Raw genomic sequence first — 23,742 nt, forward strand, 5'->3', positions numbered from 1 at the left:
AAAATCACTATTTAAAATGTTGTCTATTTATTAGGCTCATTATAAACGAGTATCCGTTACGGATAATGCACTTCGTCTTTGTGTTCGTCTGCTAATTCGGTCACTTGGAAAACTTATCTTGAAGTACTGAACACGGTACGATACAGAAAAGTACAGTAAACAAGGCTGACAGATTATTTCTCCAAATAATTATTGACACTTTGCAGCAAGCTATGGAGGACCTCCACAGTGAAGAGGAGAAGGTGAACGTGTTAACCGAAGAGAAGACGCAGCTACAGATGCAAATAGAAGATGTAAGTACTTTGTATAATGGTAGCAATACATTTCACTTACATTTCATCATGACTTTTATTCAACGATACATTGCACGGTGTGCTTTTAGCTGGAGTATGAGCTGGAGCAGGAGCGCTATCAGCGCGAAGAGCTGGAGAAGAACAAGAGTAAAATGGAAGGTGACGGCGTATTTTCTCATGAGAACGCTGACGAAATGGAGAAGATGAGGAGTGGTCTGGAAGAGATCATCCAGAGGTCAGTTTTGAAATGGATGCATGTTGTTGAGACCTTTTTTTATGAAGGTCAACCTCCAGATATATTCATTCATTCATTCATTTTCTACCACTTTTTCCTCACGGGGGGTGCTGGAGCCTATCCCAGCTGTCTTTGGGCGAGAGGCGGGGTACACCCTGGACTGGTCGCCAGCCAATCACAGAGCCCATATAGACAAACAACCATTCACACTCACATTCATACCTATGGACAATTTGGAGTCAATATTAACCTAGCATGTTTTTGGAATGTGGGAGGAAACCGGAGTACCCGGAGAAAACCCACGCATGCACGGGGAGAACATGCAAACTCCACACAGAATTGAAGTGAAGTGGAATTGAACCTTGGTCTCCTAGCTGTGAGGTCTGCGCGCTAACCACTAGACCACCGTGCCGCCCTCCAGATATATTGAGATGCATATTTTAAACTGGGACCCACAACATCCAGAGTCTTGAGGAAAGAAGGGGCGAAACTTTGCTACCAAGGAGTTTTTGGAGTACTGCAGATACTGTTCTATTAATTTAGTCAAAAATATCTTTCCATATACTAAATATCTCATGTTATACACGTTTCTTTTGAAATTGACTTCAGGTCACGCGTGTATCATCCATCATTGAACCGAGGACTGCTGCCATCGTATTCATTTAGAAATATTTCCAAACCAGTGAACCGTGTATACTCATCCTTTTTTCTATCATGTACGTCTTCCCAAAGCAGGTTGGAAGACGTTTGGCCCTTTCAGGCGTCCTGCCCCCGACATGCACTCACTAATAACAGCAAACAGAGTCAACCACTGTAACAATTGTGATAATACGCTCTCTCTCTCTTCTCTGACACACGCAGTGCACACCAATGAACAGTATAATCTGGCTTATGATGTTTAAACCTGCAGGTCATTTTGTTAAAAGATCCTCTGTCACTCTTCTCATTAATAAAGTCCGTGAGTCACGCCGTTGCCGAGTTACAATGTTTTTCAAACAGCACATAGCTTAAGTTAATATAAAAACTGTCAATCATTTCAAATTTGTTCCATTGTATTAGCATTGCATGTTGGTCTTTGGAACATGTAGTACAGTTACTGTGTGTGAAAGAAATACACCACATGATGGTACACCTGCACAATGAGATCAAATACAAATACTATAAAATACCATCTGTTTACTTTTACATGTATATATGTAAAATATTACAAATATATGTAAGTATTGCAGCCAGCACTATTGAACACTTAAAACTGAAATGCATAAAAGTTACCTTAATGAATATTATGGGTTACCACTGACTGGCAAATAATGAATGAATTAAATAATCAAGGGCGGCACGGCGGTCGAGTGGTTAGTGCGCAGACCAGGGTTCAATTCCACCCTTTGCATGTTCTGGGTTTGCGTAGGTTTTCTCCGGGTACTCCGGTTTCATCCCACATTCCAAAAACATGCTAGGTTAATTGGCGACTCCAAATTGTCCATAGGTATGAAAGTCAGCTGGGATAGGTTCCAGCATACCCCCACCCTGGTGAGGACAACCCACATGAAAAAATGGATGACTGGTTTGGTTCTGGTTTTAGTGGTTTCAGCTGAATATTTTTTCTTCTTTAAAAGCAAACACAAGGGCTGCACGGTGGTCGAGTGGTTAGCGCGCAGACCTCACAGCTAGGAGAACAGGGTTCAATTCCACCCTCGGCCATCTCTGTGTGGAGTTTCCCGGGTATTCCGGTTTCCTCACACATTCCAAAAACATGCTAGGTTAATTGGCGACTCCAAATTGTCCATAGGTATGAATGTGAGTGTGAATGGTTGTTTGTCTATATGTGCCCTGTGATTGGCTGGCGACCAGTCCAGGGTGTAAACCCGCCTCTCGCCCGAAGACAGCTGCAGCACCCCCTGCGACCCTCGTGAGGAAAAGCGGTAGAAAATGAATGAATAAATGAAATAAAACTTTATAAAGATAATAAAAGATCCCTTTATGGCGTGTCAATCACCACACAAGTTGATCTCTATCTTACATATTGGTTTGTGTCAGGTTTATCAGTGTAGCAACATTTCTACATCACTTCCAACATGGAACAGGTCTAAACATATCACCTATCACTGTCAGGTGAAGACGGAGCCAGATTGATGCCGTGCAGCTTCTCGTTCTCCTCCATAGGGAATGTTGCTGTAGGCTTCATGTGAACTTGAAGTGGATGATTGTTGATGTCATACAAACTGGATTATTGTCTAATCTGAGCGTTTTGTTGAGGAGGACAGATTTTGCTCCTTATCAGAGCACAAGAGATGAATACTAAATATATATTTTCCCAATACAGGAAGGATGCGGAGATAAGCAGCATCATCTCCAGTCTAGAAGCTGAAGAGGCCCTCACCAACGGACTGCAGAAGAGAAGCCAAGAAATGCAGGTAAGCCATGAACACAGGTCACCATTTTATTCCCACATTCCCAAATGACAACACCAACATCAGTATGATGATAATGTTGCTCTGTACAATAATCAGGGACTGTTGGTGACCCCTTGACCTACAGTATATACAGTACAGTACTACAGCAGTAATATGCAACTGTTGTTACTTTGGTCCATGGGAATTTTATTGCAGATAAACAATACTCTTTTGGACTTAACAAACCCGGCACATGGTCCATGATAAAACACGTGGAATTATGAACTTATCAAACAAATGGGAAATTACTTAATATGTATTATATTTTAGAGCATACAATTAAGCAATACAAAGAGCATCATGAGCTTCATGTCACCTGAAATGGTTTTCACTTCCTCAGTGGAATTCCCTGCCTGATTAGCGGGGTTGGGAACATCCGTTGTGTGTGTCCAAACCTTTGTCCTGTACGGTATGAAAGTTTCGGATTTATTTTAGGGCAAGTCCGTATAGCAAGGCACTATTGGAAAACACCTTGTGGCTTATAACGTGGTTTAAAATTGCTACCTAAAGCTACTACTCAAACATCAGTATGATAATAATGGTTGATAATGGTTGATAATGATGGTTTGATTAATAAACATTTGTACATAAACGCAAATGCTGCTATGTTCATTCACAGCTATTTTGACTGGCATACTATCAATATATATTATTTCATATTTAGTGTCTGTGTGTGTGCAGACATTTGCTTATTATCTGCAGCCTCTGATTTGGGAACTGGTGTGAAAGGTTGAGTAAAAAAGGCATGTCCTCTCCAATACAGGTGCCATGATGCATTCAATGACTTCTTATGGTTTATCAGGAACAATCTCTCAATTTATGTCACGCTAGTCCTGCTTGAGGCCTAATTCATGTTTAAGGCCTAACCTGCATGTTGAATCGGTACATAGCTGAGGATCACTTTCGCCAATAGAATGCAGGTAGCTTATCGCTGCGGCTTACAGAACGGTGACGTGATGCATTCCTGTGTTTCAGCAGAGCTGCTGGGCTCTTCTCTGTGATTGGTCAAGTTATTTCACAGATCCATGCCTGTCAGAGACGGCTAGAAACACAAATGGAAAGTGATAAGGATCTACCGTCCTTAATATGGGGCATCGTGAATGGGGCCGCTGGGGGTTGAGAGGAATTTTACAATTTGTTTCTTGGTATCTTCTGAAAGTAGAATTGGAGTGTTCCATTGTAATGCTCTACCTTTGTAAGGATTTCCTGGACAAACAAAGGACTCTTAAAATCAATTCTTCTTTGAGTTTGCTTTCTTAACTAAGCCTGAGATAGATATTGATCAAATCTAACTTTTTTATAACATTTAAAAAAAAAAAACATGTCACGTCGCTTTAAGACCTTGCAGCATCTTGTGTTGGAGGTCAGTTGGTCTTTTTTGTTCTACCACATTCTTCAGCGACTCTTTAACAGAATTCATTCATTCATTTGGAAAAATCACCACAGCAATGACTGTCTTCAACTAAAGATGATGCAAATTAAAATTCCATGCTTTTCTGCATAATATTTTCATGCTCACACATGTGGTTACTCTGTGCTACTTTTCAAAGAGGTTGAAAGAATGTCAAAGGTCAAAGGCCTAATGTTTTCATGGTTGTTTCCTTACAACAATCCTGTGCTCATAGTGGTTTTATTAGGTGGTTGTAAAGCAGGTATACACTGCCAAGGTTCTAAAGGGTCATCACGGTCGGAGAACATCAAGCTCTTTTCTATTCTTTGGATGTTGGGTTTAAAACCAGGGGTTTTACTTGGGGGCCACTGGAGCTAGGGTCTGGGCGAGACTGGTCCGCATCAGGTTTTCCAAAAAAAAACAAAAATACATTTATTAAAAACAGAAAAATGAATAAACTTTGCTTTGGTTTTGATTTTCTACAAGAAAAGCTCTGATAAAACATTCCACTGTTCTCAAATATCTTAATTTTTATTTTTCTACACAAAATAAGATGAAAAATAAATAAACAAATCAAGAATAAGGAAAATCAATCAATCAGTAATACATAAATAAATATAATAATAATAAAACGGCAAATAATAAAAACTTAAGAAACCACATATAGTTGGTGGGTAGACAAATTATTTTTTTCTGATTAAAATGAACAAAGTATTATTAGAGCCCTGTAGACATGACAAAACACGACTATAGTCACATTTATACTCTTTTTATTTACAACATATTGCGCAACTGCAGGGTCTTGAGACACATGCTAACTCGCAAACTAGAGAGCTAGCGATCTAAACGGTAGCCTTCAAGTTATTTCCTTTAAACTTAAATAGCCAAAAACTTACCACTTCCACACGGATAGGGAGGATAACTATTAACAGTTATTTAACCTTTAACATGAACATTAATCAAACGTAATAATTTTTTTCTGGGTACATGATACCATACAGCATCCATATCAAACTTAACATTAAACTTTCATATCAAGGCGGGGGCCTTAAACTAGTGTCCTGCGGGCCACATTTGGCCTGTGGGCCGCGTGTTTGAGACCACTGGTTTAAACCATCCGTTTGCATTCAACTCAATTGTCAAGTGTTTAGAAGAGTATGCATTAAGTTTGGAAAATGTAATGAAGAGAACAAAAGGTACATACGTATGTACAACTATGTATTCTTTCGATGGAACATCTACAGTACTACAGTAACAGGAGTAGATCTGGTTGTCGGTCCTCCAGTTGTATGAACATGTGCGGACAGTATGGTGATCTCTTGTCTTGCTCTGCTGGAGGTCTGCAAGGCTCGGCTTAAATGACTCGGGAGCATTACTTGAAGATGTTTGGCTTGTGTTTTTCCTCTTTGATCGACCGAGGGGAATCACAGAGGATGTAACCACCCCCGCCTGCTGACGATTCCATCAGACACATGAGGCGAGACCTTTAGCTGCAGTGGGGCCACATCTGACTGTAATCCACAGCCAATTATTATGATGGCACGTTGCCAGGGAAGACGACTATGGAAGCATTGTCACTCAATGATGGGCTCTTTTTTTATTGAAATCATTCGATTTAATTGTAGCAAGTAGTCAGAATTGGATTTGTCAATGGAGTCTTCAATCTTGAACTCCGGGGGGGGTTTACCACAATGTTTATATTCAGGCTTTGGGGCGTACAAATGTAACCAGAAACAGATATGAGGAGGACGCTTTATTTTGTGTGTGTGTGTGTGTGTGTGTGTGAAGACAGGCCGTGCACGCACAAGGGGGTGTGGACAGTAAAGTGCTGGAGGGCTTTAACGAGGGTGTGTGGTTTGGGTGTGCATGCCTGTGTGTGTGTGTGTGTGTGTGTGTGTGTGAGAGAGAGAGAGAGGCAAATCGGTCAGTCAGTCAGTCAGTCAGTCAAGCTGTTCCTGCCTCACCATGGCTGTTCTCTCTGCAGAGGTCCTTCGCTGGCACGTGAGTTTCATATTTTCTTATTTTATTGCAAACATGGTGAGCATGAGGATAACTTTTTTGGGTGTCTTGGAAAACTTGTACAAATCTTTCCTTGGAGTTGTTATGTATTAGACTCACCAGTCGGCTCTCACTGTACCTTTGGGTGAAGTAGCAGAAATGTCAGACATCTCCTTGATGTGGCTGCAGAGTTTTTATTTCATTGTAATGTATTATGCTCATTATAATCCCCAGGTGCAAATGTAATGTACTTTGTATTGGTGTTGCACACCACACACACACACACATTAATGCACAAGGAGTTGTCAGAGTGACGGGGGTGTACAAAAAGTGACTGCGATCCTTGCTCAAGGGCACCTTTAACAGTAGTCCGTAAGCAGACAAGCATCTCTACAACAACTAGTTGCCATTTATTTTTGCCCTGCGGGGGGGCTCGTAATTCACTCCTATTAGCCAAACAAATTGCAGCTTGAGTTTAATGGTAGATAAAAGCAACGTGTTACAGTTGTTTGATTGCTGGTTCATTCATACGCTTTCATTGAAAACAATCATTGAGTTGATGTCATGTTCATGTCAATATTTTTACCAGTGGTGGGGGGCAGAAAGGGCAAATATGATCTCTGATGGCGTTAGTTATTTATATATGTCATATTTTACGGGTTTGTATTTGTTTAGCACATAAACACTTGCTTTCAGCAGCAGCTAGTCCATACTGCATAGTCGCAAAAAGGGCATTTACACAAATTGAATAACTTCAGGGGTGTTCAAAGTGCTGCCCGGGAGCAAGTCACAACATTATTTTACAAGAATAAAATCATAATATTATGAGGATAAATAATGTCATAATATTATGACAAGCAAAAAAAAAAAAAAAGTTGTAATTTTGGAAAAATTAGGTTGCGGAAAAAGATATATTATGAGAATAAATTTAGAATTACATTTAGAATTATGTTAAGAAAATATAAATCAAATTGTTATAAAGACTTTATGATTAAATAAACTGAAATAAAAATTGCAACTGAAACTGAAAAAAAATTGCATTATAACTATAATGTGCTGGAATATATTGGAAATAATACCGAAATAATACTATAATAATACAATATACTATATACTATAATACTATACTATAAATAATATAATGTTTTCTAGGGTTCAAAGTGTAAGGATTTCGATGAGTGTCCTTAAGGGGTTAACTTGTCTGAGATATCAAAGGTCAGAGACACTAAAACAAGTTAGTGAAGTAATCCAGTAAATTGTGCGCAAATCTTAATATAGTGATTATGATCCACAGACAGTCCCTCAATAAGAATAATGAATGGCGACCCAAGAGCAACATTCCTCAAATGTTAGAAGCGTCTTCCAGACCGGACATAGTAGACCCTGCCCTCGGTCGGAATACCAACAATGACTGTGGCTACAGACATTCCTGCTCTAAATTGCTACCTGAGGAAAAATCCAGCGGCATGCCGAATCCCAAGAGACACCAGACTGAAACGGGCTGACCACACAAGAACTGCTCTGAAATAGAAAACAATCTGCTGAGCTGAAGCCCAATTTGCTCTTTGTCAAAACAGAAGATAACGTTGAACTTCTGATGTTCTCCTTTGCATTTCAGAGAACATTCTCCTTTTTATTGCACTTAAACCCATTCCAACTGTGTCTTCTCAGGCCCGCATTGAGGAGCTGGAAGAGGAGCTGGAAGCAGAGCGAACCATCAGAGCAAAGGTATGATCAAAACGACATCACGACCACATGTGGAACATAGAGCAGATACCTTTAAGGTGTTTGTCAGGCTGCAAGGCAGATGAGTTGATGACGCTCAGGCCAGTGGCGTTGATAGCCTTTCTCGAGGTTTGCGTGGAGGTGCTACTAGTTTGGCCCAAGATGCTCTTGGAGGATACGAGAACCTGTCCATATCTAAACTGTTGAAAAGAACGACAGTAGCCCCGAGGGTGTGTGTTGTTCCTTTCTCCCCACTCCGGGTCGTCTTTCTAATGGGGATACCAGCTCCCTGAAGCCGTACAGACGATGAAAGAGGCAGGCACGGACATGCCCGTCTTTATCTGTTCCACAGCTCAAATAGAGCATATCTCCGCCAAAGATGTGCCTCACAAGGAGATACCATCAGGAGACTGACAGACAACACTATTCACCGTGGAGTCTTCTCCCACATGGATCGGCTGTCCCGTTAATACACATACAGTACACATCCTCACGGCATTGAACCACAATTCTTTTCATAGTCAAACAAAATGTTGGTTTAATTGTGAATATGTTCTGTATCGAATGATAGTTAGTTTGAATTAGTTACATTTAAATTTCATTTAAATGTTCATTCAGCCTATCCCAGCTGTCTTCGAGCAAGAGCCAATCACAGGGCACATATAGACAAACAACCATTCACACTCACATTCATACCTATGGACAATTTGGAGTCGACAATTAACCTAGCATGTTTTTGGAATGTGGGAGGAAACCGGAGTACCCGGAAAAAAACACGCATGCATGGGGAAAACATGCTAACTCCACACAGAGATGGCCGAGGGTGGAATTGAACTCGGGTCTCCTAGCTGTGAGGTCAGCGCGCTAGCCACTCGAACGCCGTACAGCACTCATTTATTCATTCATTCATTCATTCATTTTCTAACGCTTTTTCCTCACGAGGGTCGCATGGAGTGCTGGAGCCTATCCCAGCTGTCTTTGTGTGAGAGGCGGGGTACACCCTGGACTGGTCGCCAGCCAATCACAGGGCACATATAGACAAACAACCATTCACACTCACATTCATACCTATGGACAATTTGGAGTCGACAATTAACCTAGCATGTTTTTGGAATGTGGGAGGAAACCGGAGTACCCGGAAAAAAACACGCATGCATGGGGAAAACATGCTAACTCCACACAGAGATGGCCGAGGGTGGAATTGAACTCGGGTCTCCTAGCTGTGAGGTCAGCGCGCTAGCCACTCGAACGCCGTACAGCACTCATTTATTCATTCATTCATTCATTCATTTTCTAACGCTTTTTCCTCACGAGGGTCGCATGGAGTGCTGGAGCCTATCCCAGCTGTCTTTGTGTGAGAGGCGGGGTACACCCTGGACTGGTCGCCAGCCAATCACAGGGCACATATAGACAAACAACCATTCACACTCACATTCATACCTATGGACAATTTGGAGTCGCTAATTAACCTAGCATGTTTTTGGAATGTGGGAGGAAACCGAAGTACCCGGAAAAAAAACACGCATGCACGGGGAAAACATGTAAACTCCACATAGAGATGGCCGAGCGTGGAATTGAACTCGGGTCTCCTGGCTGTGAGGTCTGCGCGCTAACCACTCGACCACCGTGCACCGTGTTTATTCTAGACTTTCAATTGAATTGCATAATAACTCCTATTTTTCAAAAGACACGCCCCCCTTTGCCAGGATTGGTGGTTCCTCATTAGCATGTAAAGAGCAGCGAGTGTTGCTGTCCTTCAGGACTGTTTACCCAGAGGATAGTGATGACTGAATCCCTCACACACAGACAGGCCATAGACATAGACGGGGGGCCTTAAGGGGTGGTACAGCCCAAAAAAAAAGGACCCATGGGTGATCATCTGTTTTCACTCCTTTTCTGAATGTTTACTGACATTACGGACGTTATGGAGCTTGAAGTTCTGAAAATCTACTGTCTTGAAACCAGCTGTAAAATATCACTTTAAACACAGGAGAGCTTTTAACTAGAGAGTGCTAGTTGTTTGTGCAAGTAATGGCCCGAGACCATAAACTCTCTCCATGTGTGCTGTGTGATGTACTTGTACATGTTAGAGCATGTAAAGGATACCTTCCACTACTTGGCCTGGGAGTAGACGCACTGACAAAAACATCTGTATTTGTGTAAGTTGGCATATTTGTGTCATTAGTTCATTGACAAAATGTTGTTTTTGTTTGTAAGTGAAATGGAATATTCTTAGTTATAACTGTCTGTTTCATAAGAGCAGATTGTTCATGGAAAGCATCTCTACCTAAGAGACTTAGACCATGGATTTGAACAAAATAATCCAAGTTGGTCATCACACCTTGGAGTCAAGCACTCCCACATCACACAATTGCTGAGTCGGACGTTGGCTCCATAAGTCAGCTTTGAGTTTGAGGATGTGATGAGGACAATGTTGTGTGGAGTGTCATTTCTTTTCTTGTCATTTCAGGTCGAGAAGCAGAGAGCAGATCTAAGCAGAGAGCTGGAAGATCTCACAGATCGACTGGAGGAAGCAGGAGGGGTCACCGCTTCTCAGGTAAAATCATCTCATTTTTATTACAGTCAAGGTCGGAGTTGAATTTGGAATCTCGGTTCCCATAATGGAAATATAAATTGTGACAAAAAAGTTTATTTACAGTGCATGATATTTGAAGTACTAGTCCATCATATTGTACCCGGCAAGGCAAACTAAATATTGTCTGTGAATGCATCCATTCTTGCTATTACTTTATCAGCTGAGTAAAACACTGAGTGCTAAGTATTTGCATCAAATGTATTTTCCTATGAACATTAATCATTAGCCTTGGACTTTTTGAAGGTATATCTGTGTAATACTTTGTTTTTATACTCAGTATAGTTACTCCAGACCCCATTCACTGTGCAATACTAAGGGCTCTAAATGCAATATACTAAGTTCTATGTGAAGTATTTCCATAATGCCTCATATTAACTCTCTAACAGGATCTCAGTGTATAGACTGGTCATATATCTCATCTCGTTTCATATTATCTACATACTGTATTGTATATAACTCTGGGGAAAACTGTTGATTTTTGTTAATACTTGGGTTGTTTATATTGTTTATTTTTCTATATTGTGTATTTTGTACTGCTTAACTGACTCTGTACTCTTGCTGTTGTGCAATGCAAATTTCCCAACTGAGGGACGAATAAAGGCATATAATCTTAATCTTAATCTTATTTCTTAGTTCTGTAGTTGGTCACCCTGGAGTCCATTAAGGATATCCGGCCATCAGCAGTCCATCTGTATGATCGAATGAATGAACCCTATTTTTATGATTTCAAAAAACATGTATATGTGCTCTTATTTTCCAAGTCAAACATTATGGCACCACATGCAAAAGAATGCCTTGCTCAAAAGAAGCGACAAATGCACAGCATTTCCCATAACAGCAGGAAGGAGCACTAAGTGACAGTGATTGGCTACATCGCTACTGGTAATAAAACAACTTCTACTTATGTTTGATCAACAGATGGAGGTGAACAAGAAGCGAGAAGCAGAGCTCCAGCGTCTGAGGCGAGACCTGGAGGAGTCGTCAGTCCAGTCGGAGGCGCTGGCCGCCACCTTGAGAAAACGTCACGGCGACGTCATGGCAGAGCTCAGTGAGCAGTGTGAGGCTCTGCAGAGGACCAGGGCCAAGTTGGAGAAAGAGAAGCAGAACTTGAGAATGGAAGTAGACGACCTCGCCACTTCTCTAGACAGCCTGCAGAAAGCCAAGGTTTGGATGTTGGGGGGACATGGAGAAAGTGTTTCCACCACTTAACCTAAGCCATGTGTCTTTGTGACAAATGAATGTCACATGTTGGTTTTTCATGCGCTGCTGCAGATGTCCTCGGATGGCCAGATGAAGAAATTGGAAGAGCAGCTCTGCGAGTCTAACAGGCGAGGAGATGACTTGCAGAGGACGCTCACTGAGCTCACTGTGATCAGGAACAGACTCACGGGTACACCAACATTTTTTATTCCTATTATGACGAATTCTAGAATAGCTGGCATGCTATTTTTTAATACAAATAATAATCCCACAAGGGAACTAGTCAATATTTTTACCAGTGGTGGGGGGCAGAAAGGGCAAATATGACCTCTGATGGTGTTAGTTATTTATATCTATGTCATATTTTACGGGTTTGTATTTGTTTAGCACATAAACTCTTGCTTTCAGCAGCAGCTAGTCTATCCTGCATAGTTCCACATGTCCAAAAGGAGTAGGAAGAAGCAAAGCTTATTAAATCCTACCCCTCCATCTGGTACTTTTACAATCAGTAACTGTTACATTTGTTCACTTCCTGCTTTCCCAATATAGTTTAGTTTTTTTTTAATTTAATTTAATTTAATTTAGTCTATCCTGCATAGTCGCAAAAAGGGCATTTTACACAAATTCTATAACTTGGGGGTGTTAAAAGTGCCGCCCGGGAGCCAGTCACAACATTATTTTACAAGAATAAAATAATAAATAATTAAGAATAAAATAAAAAGAATAAAAATTATGAGGATAAATAATGTCATAATATTATGACAAGCAAAAAAAAACCCCAAAAAGGCAAACAGTTGCCACATTTTTTTTTTTTTTAGTTCATAAACCCAAACATTTTAGTATATCAGAGCTTTAATATTTGGAGTTGATATTAGATATACTTTTTAAATTTTGGCCTGAAAAGAGACATTTTTTTTCGCATTCTCTCTGCCATGAAAAGTAAATACAAATTATTTTAAGTAGGTTACAGAAATCTGCAAAAAAGTTCATATTAATTAAAAAATTTAAATTAACTGAAAAAACAGATAATGCAACTGGCAACCCACATTTATAAGTAGAACTTTTAAGAAATTTTTAAGTTAACTATAATTATACCAATTAATTATTTAAGTTAAAGATTTAAGTTGTATGTAAAGTAGGTTAAGTTAATCTTAATTAATATAGCCATAGTTCAATTTAATCAAAAAATATTAGTTAAAAGTACTCAACATGTTAAATGAACTTGACATAATTAAGTTATTAGAACTTTTTAAAGAACTTTGAGTATGCATAACTTCATTTATTGAAGTACTTTGAACATGGGGATTTACAGTGTGGTCTCTAATTTGACGTCCGCTTCTTGTTCTTGATCCCGCCCTGTTATAACCTGCTGTTGGAAACATTTCCGATTTTCTGATTCCGAACGTCTGTGTTCCCTTTAGCTGATAATACAGACCTGAATCGACGGTTGGAGGAGTCCGAGAGCAAATCCAGCCAGCTAAGCCGCACCAAGACCCTCCTCCAATCTCAACAGGAGGACCTGAAGAAACAGCTGGATGAGGAGGTCAAAGTTAGTGTTCCCAGTCCAGAGATACAAAACTGAAAATGTGAAAATAAAAGGAAATGAAGTATTTAACGTGGCGCTATGACAAGTGAAAGAAATACCAACACGCGCTATCCCGTGGTTGCCAGTGTAAGCAGGCCGTCGGCGGAAGTCTCAGCTCAGTGCGGCAGGAGTGTGAGGTGCTCAAGGAGCAGCTGGAGGAGGAGCAGGAGAGCAAGCAGGAACTCCAGAGGCTCATCTCCAAACTCAATAGCGAGGTGACACACTGGAAGACAAAATACGAGGCGGACGCCATTCAGTATGCTGATGAGCTGGAGGAAACCAAGTAGGTCAAAGTGGATCCTGCCAGTCCTGGTCGTTGAAGGGAGAGCAGGGGTTCAACTGATGCTTGTGCTGCAGGAAGAAGCTGGTGTTACGGCTCCAAGAGGCTGAGGAGGCAGTGGAAGCTACCCAGGCCAAGTGCTCATCTCTGGATAAAACCAAACAGAGGCTCCAGGGGGAGGTGGAGGAGCTGTGCATAGACCTGGAGAAGGTAAAGCAGGGGGTCCTCCAGCCTCATAAAACCTGTGACTGTGGAAATTAAACATTGAGTATGTTCTCTCTTCTAAGGCCAGAAGTTGTGGACAAGCGCTGGATAAGAAGCAGCGGGTCCTGGAGAAGCAGCTGGGAGACTGGAAGCAAAAGTGTGAGGAACTGGTAGCTGAGGTGGAGGGTTGCCAAAAGGAGAGTAGACAACACACTGACGAGCTGTTTAAGGTCAAGACGGTTCATGAAGAGTCTCTGGAGCAACTGGAGGCTCTAAGAAAGGAGAACAAGACTTACAAAGGTACACCATATTCATTCACTCAGTTTAAGAACCGCCGAGAAATTGCAGGAATTTGGTAATGGTAATGGTAATGGTTTTATTTCATTTGAACATGCATCAGATTACAATTGAGTGCATCCCATAATCAGTTCACAGTTCCACATGTCCAAAAGGAGTAGGAAGAAGCAAAGCTTATTAAATCCTACCCCTCCATCTGGTACTTTTACAATCAGTAACTGTTACATTTGTTCACTTCCTGCTTTCCTAATATAGTTTAGTTTTTTTTTCATTAAATTAAATTAAATTAAATTAAAAAGTCACAACATAATAATATAGTTTAGTTTTTTTTTTCATTAAATTAAGTGAAATTAAAAAAAAAACTAAACTATATTAGGAAAGCAGGAAGTGAACAAATGTAACAGTTACTGATTGTAAAAGTACCAGACGGAGGGGTAAATTTAATTTAATTTAATTTAATTTAATTCAATTTAATTTAATTTAATTTAAAAAAAAAAACTAAACTATATTAGGAAAGCAGGAAGTGAACAAATGTAACAGTTACTGATTGTAAAAGTACCAGATGGAGGGGTAATTTAATTTAATTTAATTTAATTTAAAAAAATTAAACTATATTAGGAAAGCAGGAAGTGAACAAATGTAACAGTTACTGATTGTAAAAGTACCAGATGCAGGGGTAATTTAATTTAATTTAATTTAATTTAATTTAATTTAATTTAATTTAATTTAATTTAATTTAATTTAATTTAATTTAATTTAATTTAATTTAATTTAATTTAATTTAATTTAATTTAATTTTTTTGTCACGTACCGAACACGTACTGTTTTGCAGAGGAGATCGTTGACCTGACAGACCAGCTCTCGGATGGAGGTAAGAATGTCCACGAACTCCAGAAAGCAAAGAAGAAGATCGAGATGGAAAAAGAAGAGTTGCAGGCGTCCTTGGAAGAGACCGAAGGAGCTCTGGAGGTATGACCATACGGAAGTGGAAATGATCACCTTCACATTGTTCCTCCACGTCATGTCACAGTTTTTGCATTGCAAATGTCTTCCCGTTTAGGCTGAGGAGACCAAAGTGCTGAGGCTGCAGCTGGAGTTGTCCCAAGCCAAAGGAGATCTGGAGCGCAGACTTCAGGAGAAAGAAGAAGAGACTGAAGCTGCTCGGTAACCTCCTGTGTGGATACGTATCTTCTCACATCTGTGGCACTACCACTCCCACTTATTCTCTTCACATTTCTGCTTTTAATTTCACCTTTTATTTCCTCTTCCTTTATTGAATCTACTACAGAGGTAAGACCTGCCTCATCCAGCCTCTTCTTCTTTACTGAACAACTCGGCTGCCATTTTATGCAACTTTCACCTCACTGCTCTCCATCTTTTGCTTCTTTGTCAGAAAAAGCCATCAAAGAGCGTTGGAGTCCCTGCAGGCCACTTTAGATGTGGAGATTAAAGGTCGAGGAGAGGGACTGAAGCTCAAGAAGAAACTGGAGTCTGATGTTGCCGAACTGGAGCTCCAAGTGGAACTTCTTACCAAAAGCAACAACGAGTTCAGCAAAAGCAGCAAAAAGACTCAGCAGCAGATCAAGGTTTGATGCCAGCGTGCTATTTAATCCGCTGCTTCCAAAGAGACACCTACACGATATCTATGCTTCAGGAGCTACAGGCTCAGCTGGAGGAGGAAGTGAAGGGCAGCGAGGAGCGCAAGGAGGAGTTGGCGGCTTTAGAGCGACGTTGTGCTCTGCTGGTCGCCGACGGTGAACAGACTCGCTCCGCCTTGGAGAGCACGGAGAGGACTCGCAAAGCCTTGGAGATGGAGCTTCAGGATGCCAATGAAAAATACAACGACCTGAACAATCAGGTGACTTTTGGTCTTCTGCTCGTCGTTGTGTGCTTCCAGGGTGCGCGAAAGAACCGAAAATTCATTCATTCATTCATTTTCTAACGCTTATCCTCACGAGGGTCGCGAGGGATGCTGGAGCCTATCCCAGCTGTCTTCAGACAAGAGGCGGGGTACACCCTGAACTGGTGGCCAGCCAATCACAGGGCACATATAGACAAACAACCATTCACACTCACATTCATACCTATGGACAATTTGGAGTCGCTAATTAACCTAGCATGTTTTTTGGAATGTGGGAGGAAACCGGAGTACCCGGAGAAAACCCACGCATGCATGGGGAGAACATGCAAACTCCACACAGAGATGGCCGAGGGTGGAATTGAACTCGGGTCTCCTAGCTGTGAGGTCTGCTCGCTAACCACTCGTCCACCGCGCGAGTTATGAAATGATAATCAACACCTAAACGTTATTCTCCAGCAAATTTCTGCTGATTATACAATTTTTGCTCTTTTTTTTTTACTAGTTATTAAAATGATATTTTCACAATGGGACAATAAAAATGTCACAAATGACCTTGAGCGCTGAGGACACTCCTGCTATAGCACTTCCTGTTTGACATGACCTAGTCGATACAAAAGTTTACGTCTTACATCTGACTTTTAGTTCCAGTCGGCTCTGAGTGGAAGGAGGAAACTAGAAGTGGATCTCCAAGCTCTGCAGCAGGAGCACGAGGAGCTCCAAGGAGAGATGAGAGGATCTGCGGAGAAGTCCAAGAAGACCAACTGTGAGGTAACACGCAATCCCACACAAAACTACAGGAAGTCATGCTGACATGAAGTTATCAAAAAGCTCTCCAATGTGTGCAGTTGGCCAGAGTGGGGGAGGAGCTCCGCCTGGAGCAGGAGCACGTGATCCATCTGGAGAGGGTGAAGAAAGGTCTCGAGGCCCAGGTGAAAGATATGAGCAGCAAGCTGGATGAAGCTGAGCAGATGGCTCTTAAAGGGGGCAAGAAAATCATCCAGAAGCTGGAGGCAAAGGTAACCAACACTCTTAGCTTCCGCCAATCAACCACTTATTGATCCATGTGTTCTTCTACAACACCTTCAAGATCTTCATGGTGGAGAGGCACATTGACCTTTCTCCAGTAACCAGTCTGGTTCTAAGCCCTAATTTTGAATTGACTTCCAGGAAGCATCGTACAAGCGGGCGAAAATTGATTTTTGGAAAATATCATTCATGTGGTTCAGTCCTAAATTCTGGTTCCTCCACTAAAAGCTGACATTGATCGAAAACCCAGAACCGTTCCGCACACGATGGTCCTTCCAAAAAAGAGAGAAAAAAACAGATGTGCCGATTCAGTACTTTTATGCCAGGCTGGTAAGGAAATGCCTCTGATGGAATGATTTTGGATTTTGTGGTGTCGTTCCGAAAGTGGAGATGGGAGAATTAGTTGCAGAAGCAATCAATGTGTCCTTTTGCTTATTGGGTGTAAAACAGGGGTCTCAAACTCAATTTACTTGGGGGGCCACTGGAGCTCGGGTCTGGGTGAGACTGGGCCGCATCAGGTTTTCAAAAAAAAAAAAAAACCCAAAAACGCATTTATTAAAAACAAAAACATTAAAAAAAACTTCGCTTTGGTTCCAATTTTCTACAGTAAAAGCTCTGATAAAACATTCCACTGTTCTCAAATATCTTAATTTTTATTTTTCTACACAAAATAGGATGAAAAATAAATAAACAAATCAAGAATAAAGAAAATCAATCAATCAGTAATAAATAAATAAATATAATAATAATAAAACGGCAAATAATAAAAACTTAAGAAACCACATATAGTTGGTGGGTAGACAAATTATTTTTTTCACATTAAAATGAACAAAGCATTATTAGAGCCCTGTAGACATGACAAAACACGACTATAGTCACATTTATACTTTTTTATTTACAACATATTGCGCAACTGCAGGGTTTTGAGCCACATGCTAACTCGCAAACTAGAGAGCTAGCGACCTAAACGGTAGCCTTCAAGTTATTTCCTTTAAACTTAAATAGCCAAAAACTTACCACTTCCACACGGATAGGGAGGATAACTATTAAGAGTTATTTAACCTTTAACATGAACATTAATCAAACGTAATAATTTTTTCTGGGTACATGATACCATACAGCAGGGGGCCCCAAACTTTTTCCAGTGAGGGCCACATGACTTTTCTTTCCTCTGAAGGGGGGCCAGGGTCAGGGTCGTATGTTTGTTTATGTTCTATGACTGGGGCAAAGTGTGGTTGTAGTCACGTCACAATAGGTTACCATTTCCAGTTCTATGACAGAAAAATGTACATGCTTTATTGTTCAGGGGGCCGGGTCAAATGCGGAAGTGGGCCATGTCCGGCCCCCGGGCCTTAGTTTGGGGACCACTGCCATACAGCATCCATATCAAACTTGCGCGGACCGCACTAACATTAAACTTTCATATCAAGGCAGGGGCCTCAAACTAGTGTCCTGCGGGCTACATTTGGCCCGCGGGCCGCGTGTTTGAGACCCCTGCTGTAAACCTTAAATGTCCCCTGTTATGCAACATGTGGCTTTTTTAGTGATGTTTTGACAATATTATACGATCGTCCAAGCCAACTTTGTGTATCCACGCACCCACTTCACTTTGGTAAAACATAAAAACAGACTTCACTACACGTCTTAAAATTGTAGAAACATGAAGCTCTGACCACTAATTACTGTTACTCCTGCCTTTTTGGAGGCGGGAGATGATCAGAACAAACAAAATAGTTTTTTTCATGTATTGTAAAAACTATGTAAAATTCAAAATGATGTGATCCGTGCAGGTGAAGGAGCTCGAGCTCGAACTGGAGGCGGAGCAGAAGCGACACGCGGAGACGGTGAAAACTCTGAGAAAGAACGAGCGCCGCCTCAAGGAGCTGCTCTTCCAGTCTGAGGAGGACCAGAAAAACCAGCAGCGAATGCAGGAGCTGGTGGAGAGGCTGCAGAACAAGATGAAGGCTTACAAGAGACAAGTGGAGGAGGCCGTATGTGTTCTCTTTTCTACCCCTCTATTTTATATTCTCTTTATCACGTGACTATTATTATTATTAATATCATTTCCAGTGTATTAGCCGCTACTTTTTTTCTTAGACCTTAAACGGAGGTGTGGCTAATTTATAGCCAAGTTCTAATCTTGTGACATCAGTCCACAGTCTCACTCATAGTGTCATCTTAAAAAGAATATTCGATTGATCACACAGAAAAGGTAATATTAACATGGTAATGCTAACATGTACTAATACGAGTTCAATATAAACAACTCTTAAATGTTTCTATATATATGTTTCAGTGCCCCAATTGATGCATTGCTAAGATGCAATGCATTGCTAATGCTAATGCTAATGTTAATGCTAATACTAATGCTAATGCTAATGCTAATACTAATACTAATACTAATTGCTAATGCAATTAATGCATTGCTAAGATTAATTGGGGCACTGCAATGACGTCAGCCTCCCTCTGGGCTCCTTTGGCTCCCTTTAGTGGACAGAGGCAGCATTACAGCACCATGTCTATGCTGCCTTTTCGATGAAATGTATTTTGTTTGAACCCCCGGTTTTAAACTCATATTAGTACATGTTTGTATATCCATTGTTGTATACCATTTTGAGTGTTAAATTGCTGTGTGATAGGTTCAATGCACTTTGCAGATGACAAAGTGAGTCAGACTATTATATTAAATTTCTGTTTTTTTCCCGCTAAATTTAATGGATGCACGGAACGTAGGCTAATATTATGTTTCTGTTACTCTTATATATAATACCGCAGGAGGAACAAGCTAACATGAACTTAGCTAAGTACAGAAAAACGGTCCATGAGTTGGATGATGCTGAAGAAAGAGCAGACATTGCTGAGTCGGCGCTCACTAAGATAAGGACCAAGAACAGAGGAAGCTTCAGCAAGGGATACTCCTCTGTAAGTATGAACTACTACTTGTTGTACTACTACAGTATTCGCTCCACCAGAGTGGGAATATGTCATATTAATAGGTTACCAGAGACAGTATACTATTTTTTTCACGTATAAAACCTTGCCAGGTACCTTAATAAAATGTTGTACGGTTTTGAACCTGAGGTAAGAATAAAGTTAACGTTATTTCAGAATGATTATTCCAGTATTATTATTATTATGATTTCATAGGTATGGTATCGTGTATTTATTTGTAGCCGTTGTAGCATATTTTACTCCACTTGAAATCGAACATGATTTATTGGGATTACAAACATATGAATATGAAAATGACGGACGTTTGTGGTGCCCCTGCAGGGTTACAGCACGCCGTACCCGAGCCTGGCGCGGTCACCCAGCTCCGTGGGCTCGGAGGGCCGAGGAGAGAAGATCCTCAGCGACGACCACGAATCCGTCAGCTCCCTCATCCCGGCTTATCTCAACTCACTTAAGAAGCTTATGATTGACTAATTTTCTGATGTGACGCCATTTTGCCCGCTTAGTGACGTGAGAAAATTAAATCTAGCGTGTGTAGAGAGAGATTAGTGGAATTGAATAGTGGGATTTTTTTACTTCACATTATAAACATGAGTGTTTTTTTCAGAGCCACGCGCTTCCTCTTACACAATACCTGCGGCATATATTTGTACTACCGCGTAATACCGCGTTTCTTCGATTAGTGGTCTCCACTCTAATATACGTAAGTCACTGCACCGCGTCAATCTGAATACATAAGACGAGTAAACACCCTCTGCAGTTGAGTAAATAGACTCCCATGACTACTAGATGAGATTGAAAAGTAGCACTTCACATCAGCTGGGAATTATTTATCACATATGTTGTTTATGATTATTATTATTATTTTTTTTAATTTACATTCACTTATTTCAATAATGTAATAACATGCTACTGACCATGTCTGGATAACCAGGTTCATTATTATTATTATTATTATTATGTGTTTGACAATGAAACCTATTGGCCAGTGTATGTATTATTTGCCTCAATCAAAGTCATGGCTGGTAAGCAGCCCTTCATAATAAAAGCTCAACACTTGTGTTATTTAGGGCAACCTTTCTTGATTTTAAGAAAGGTTGACAGAGCTGTTTTACTGTTTGATGTTTGTCAACATGTTTTTTCTTGTCTTGCTGGTGTTTTTCAGTAGAATTCATGACCCGGACCATGACACTACCACCACCATATTTTACTGTCGGTGTGATGTTTTTTATGAAATGTAGCGTTACTTTTATAGCATCAAGGGATCATTAAGGTGTTGCCTTAATGTTGTTTTTGTGGTTAGCGCGCAGACCTCACAGCTAGGAGACCAGGGTTCAATTCCACCCTCGGCCATCTCTGTGTGGAGTTTGCGTGGGTTTTCTCCGGGTACTCCGGTTTCCTCCCACATTCCAAAAACATGCTAGGTTAATTGGCGACTCCAAATTGTCCATAGGTATGAATGTGAGTGTGAATGGTTGTTTGTCTATATGTGCCCTGTGATTGGCTGGCCACCAGTCCAGGGTGTAAACCCGCCTCTCACCTGAAGACAGCTGGGATAGGCTCCAGCACCCCCGCGACCCTCATGAGGAAAAAGCGGTAGAAAATGAATGAATATTTCAATTACTTTGATGATCTGAAACACTTAAGCATGCAAAAAAACTAAGAAATCAGGAATCAGTCGCTGGTCGGCTTTAACAAGGCTTTTCTCCAAATAACATCAAGATCAAAACTGCTTTCAACACTTTTATGGTTAGTTACTGCAGTCATAGCCACATGTGTACCTGTACAGTGAAATATGCCAGTACACAGTAGTACAACACTTTTTCATAATGATGCATTTTGCTGAGCAGCATTTGTTAAAATGGTTTTGTGTCTGAAGTCCCATGAGCAGAGAACGTCCACAGAGAGCAAAAGCAGATGTACACTGCAGCATGACATTGGGCGGCTCCACATAGACGAGTCAAATGTCCCAGTGTCCAAGTGATGTTCACATTGTCGAACGATCACACCAACACTTCAGTCATGAGTGGATCGCTGCTGCTGTTGGACTCATACATCACACACAGATCCATGTCTGCTGTCTTCAAGTCGGTGTGCAAGGTCTGAATGCCCGTCCTGTATAGTTTATATCTCTATGTCCACAGGCCGGATGTCCCCGGTCTTATTCGCTTGCACCCACAGCGCTCTGTCCTTGGTCGGGTCCACGCAATGCAGTCGCTGGTCCACCGGCTCCATCGTCTGATCAAACACAGACAGCAGTTATTCATTCATACAGTATGCCACGTCATTGGGGTCACCATCAGGGTCTGAGCTGGAATACTTGAATGTACTTACGCTTTGATTGAACATGTCTGTCTCGTGCCGTAAGGTGGTGTACTGACACAGGTGCTGCCGGATCATCTCCACCCGCTCCACCTCTAGTCGCTCTAACTCCTGCATAGCACACAATCACTCAGACTCATTCATAAAGACGTTTACTGGGCCCCTTTTCATTTTGGATCAATAAGCATGAGAATGTCACATTTTTATACACTCAATGGGGACAATAGGTCTTTAAAAATCCCAAGATTGTTGACACGGTCATTACAAATACTTATTATGGTGGTAGCCATCTGCAGTGGTGTATAACTATGTATAATATATGATAATGAGAACTGATGCAAAAAATTCAATTGACCTTAAGGGAACATATTTTCTGTCCACAAAGTAATAAGACATCCGGTAACTCACCAAACTGGTGGTAACCATCTCCTCAAACCATTTGGACTGGGACTGGTTGTACAGATCCACACAGCGCATTAGATCATCTCCTGTTTCAACAACAAAAACCGTCAATTTTTTTTATATTCATATAATAAACTTTAAAAAAAAAATTGTTTTTATTTATTTGGGCAAATACACAAAACACCACAGTGCATCTCCCACACCAATCAAAATACAACTCTCCAATATTTACATCTGTATTCAGCTGTTATTATTATCATTGCAATATTATTATTATTATTATTATCATTATTGTTCATCTTGCAATAATGCAAGATGCAATAATCTTTATCATTATTACCATAATTAATATTACCAACAATATTAACAATATTTGGATTTTTTTGTTTTTTTTTTAATTATTTGATTTTACAGACTTCATTGCTTCTCGTAGAGTGCTGTATCATTCCATCTGTTATTTTCTGAAATCCGCAGTATTTGTGCTTTTATTTTCAATTTATTAATCCACTTTTTTGTGACATTTACATATCATTTTCTGGATTGCATGTGTCTAATCTTGTGCATTAAAACTTGTATTTGTACTTCAAACTTGTATTTGAATGTCATACGTTCCACTTATAAACATTGTGAGTTCTCTGTACATGAATATTCTATGTATTAAACCGCAGCAATGTGATGCATGTCCACTAGATGGAGACAGAATACAAGCCTTGTAGAAGTGATATGAATTTACCAAACACTGATAGGTTAATGGGGGGGGGGCTTGGTGGAAAATGGTTTGGCCTTGACCGAAACAGGAAGGTTCTGTTGCTATTTAACTACAAGATTAGCAAACAAATGTGACTTTTGAATGAGTTACTGTGACCAAGAGAAACCGCTTCTAAAAAAAAAGGAAGTAGGAACAAAATGCTTCAATGGGCGAA

At 40.6% G+C, this 23,742-nt stretch overlaps 2 protein-coding genes across 5 annotated transcripts in view; one reads left to right on the forward strand and one right to left on the reverse strand.

The window, feature by feature from the left end:
- LOC131109347 (myosin-16-like) overlaps positions 1-21,160 on the forward strand; it is a 31,141-nt gene extending 9,981 nt beyond the window's left edge. For all 4 annotated transcript variants that reach the window (XM_058061262.1, XM_058061263.1, XM_058061264.1 and 1 more), the window contains 20 exons: positions 207-293; positions 383-528; positions 2,852-2,942; positions 8,041-8,097; positions 10,565-10,651; positions 11,609-11,854; positions 11,963-12,080; positions 13,312-13,439; positions 13,562-13,758; positions 13,833-13,965; positions 14,043-14,259; positions 15,089-15,225; positions 15,317-15,420; positions 15,650-15,842; positions 15,911-16,114; positions 16,760-16,885; positions 16,963-17,133; positions 18,934-19,134; positions 19,919-20,065; positions 20,417-21,160. In XM_058061262.1, coding sequence (XP_057917245.1) covers positions 207-293; positions 383-528; positions 2,852-2,942; positions 8,041-8,097; positions 10,565-10,651; positions 11,609-11,854; positions 11,963-12,080; positions 13,312-13,439; positions 13,562-13,758; positions 13,833-13,965; positions 14,043-14,259; positions 15,089-15,225; positions 15,317-15,420; positions 15,650-15,842; positions 15,911-16,114; positions 16,760-16,885; positions 16,963-17,133; positions 18,934-19,134; positions 19,919-20,065; positions 20,417-20,569 — 2,943 coding nt within the window. In that variant the 3' untranslated portion in view covers positions 20,570-21,160. The remainder of the gene's footprint in view (positions 1-206; positions 294-382; positions 529-2,851; positions 2,943-8,040; positions 8,098-10,564; positions 10,652-11,608; positions 11,855-11,962; positions 12,081-13,311; positions 13,440-13,561; positions 13,759-13,832; positions 13,966-14,042; positions 14,260-15,088; positions 15,226-15,316; positions 15,421-15,649; positions 15,843-15,910; positions 16,115-16,759; positions 16,886-16,962; positions 17,134-18,933; positions 19,135-19,918; positions 20,066-20,416) is intronic.
- Positions 21,161-21,825: 665 nt separating this feature from the next.
- Positions 21,826-23,742, reverse strand: part of gas7b (growth arrest-specific 7b) — a 36,939-nt gene continuing 35,022 nt past the window's right edge. Inside the window, exons 12-14 of the mRNA XM_058061268.1 lie at positions 22,826-22,905; positions 22,430-22,528; positions 21,826-22,333 (exon numbers count right to left, since the gene is read on the reverse strand). Of these exons, the coding sequence (XP_057917251.1) occupies positions 22,220-22,333; positions 22,430-22,528; positions 22,826-22,905 (293 nt within the window). The 3' untranslated portion in view covers positions 21,826-22,219. The remainder of the gene's footprint in view (positions 22,334-22,429; positions 22,529-22,825; positions 22,906-23,742) is intronic.

This window comes from Doryrhamphus excisus, chromosome 22, assembly GCF_030265055.1.
Source record: "Doryrhamphus excisus isolate RoL2022-K1 chromosome 22, RoL_Dexc_1.0, whole genome shotgun sequence".
Taxonomy (NCBI): domain Eukaryota; kingdom Metazoa; phylum Chordata; class Actinopteri; order Syngnathiformes; family Syngnathidae; genus Doryrhamphus; species Doryrhamphus excisus.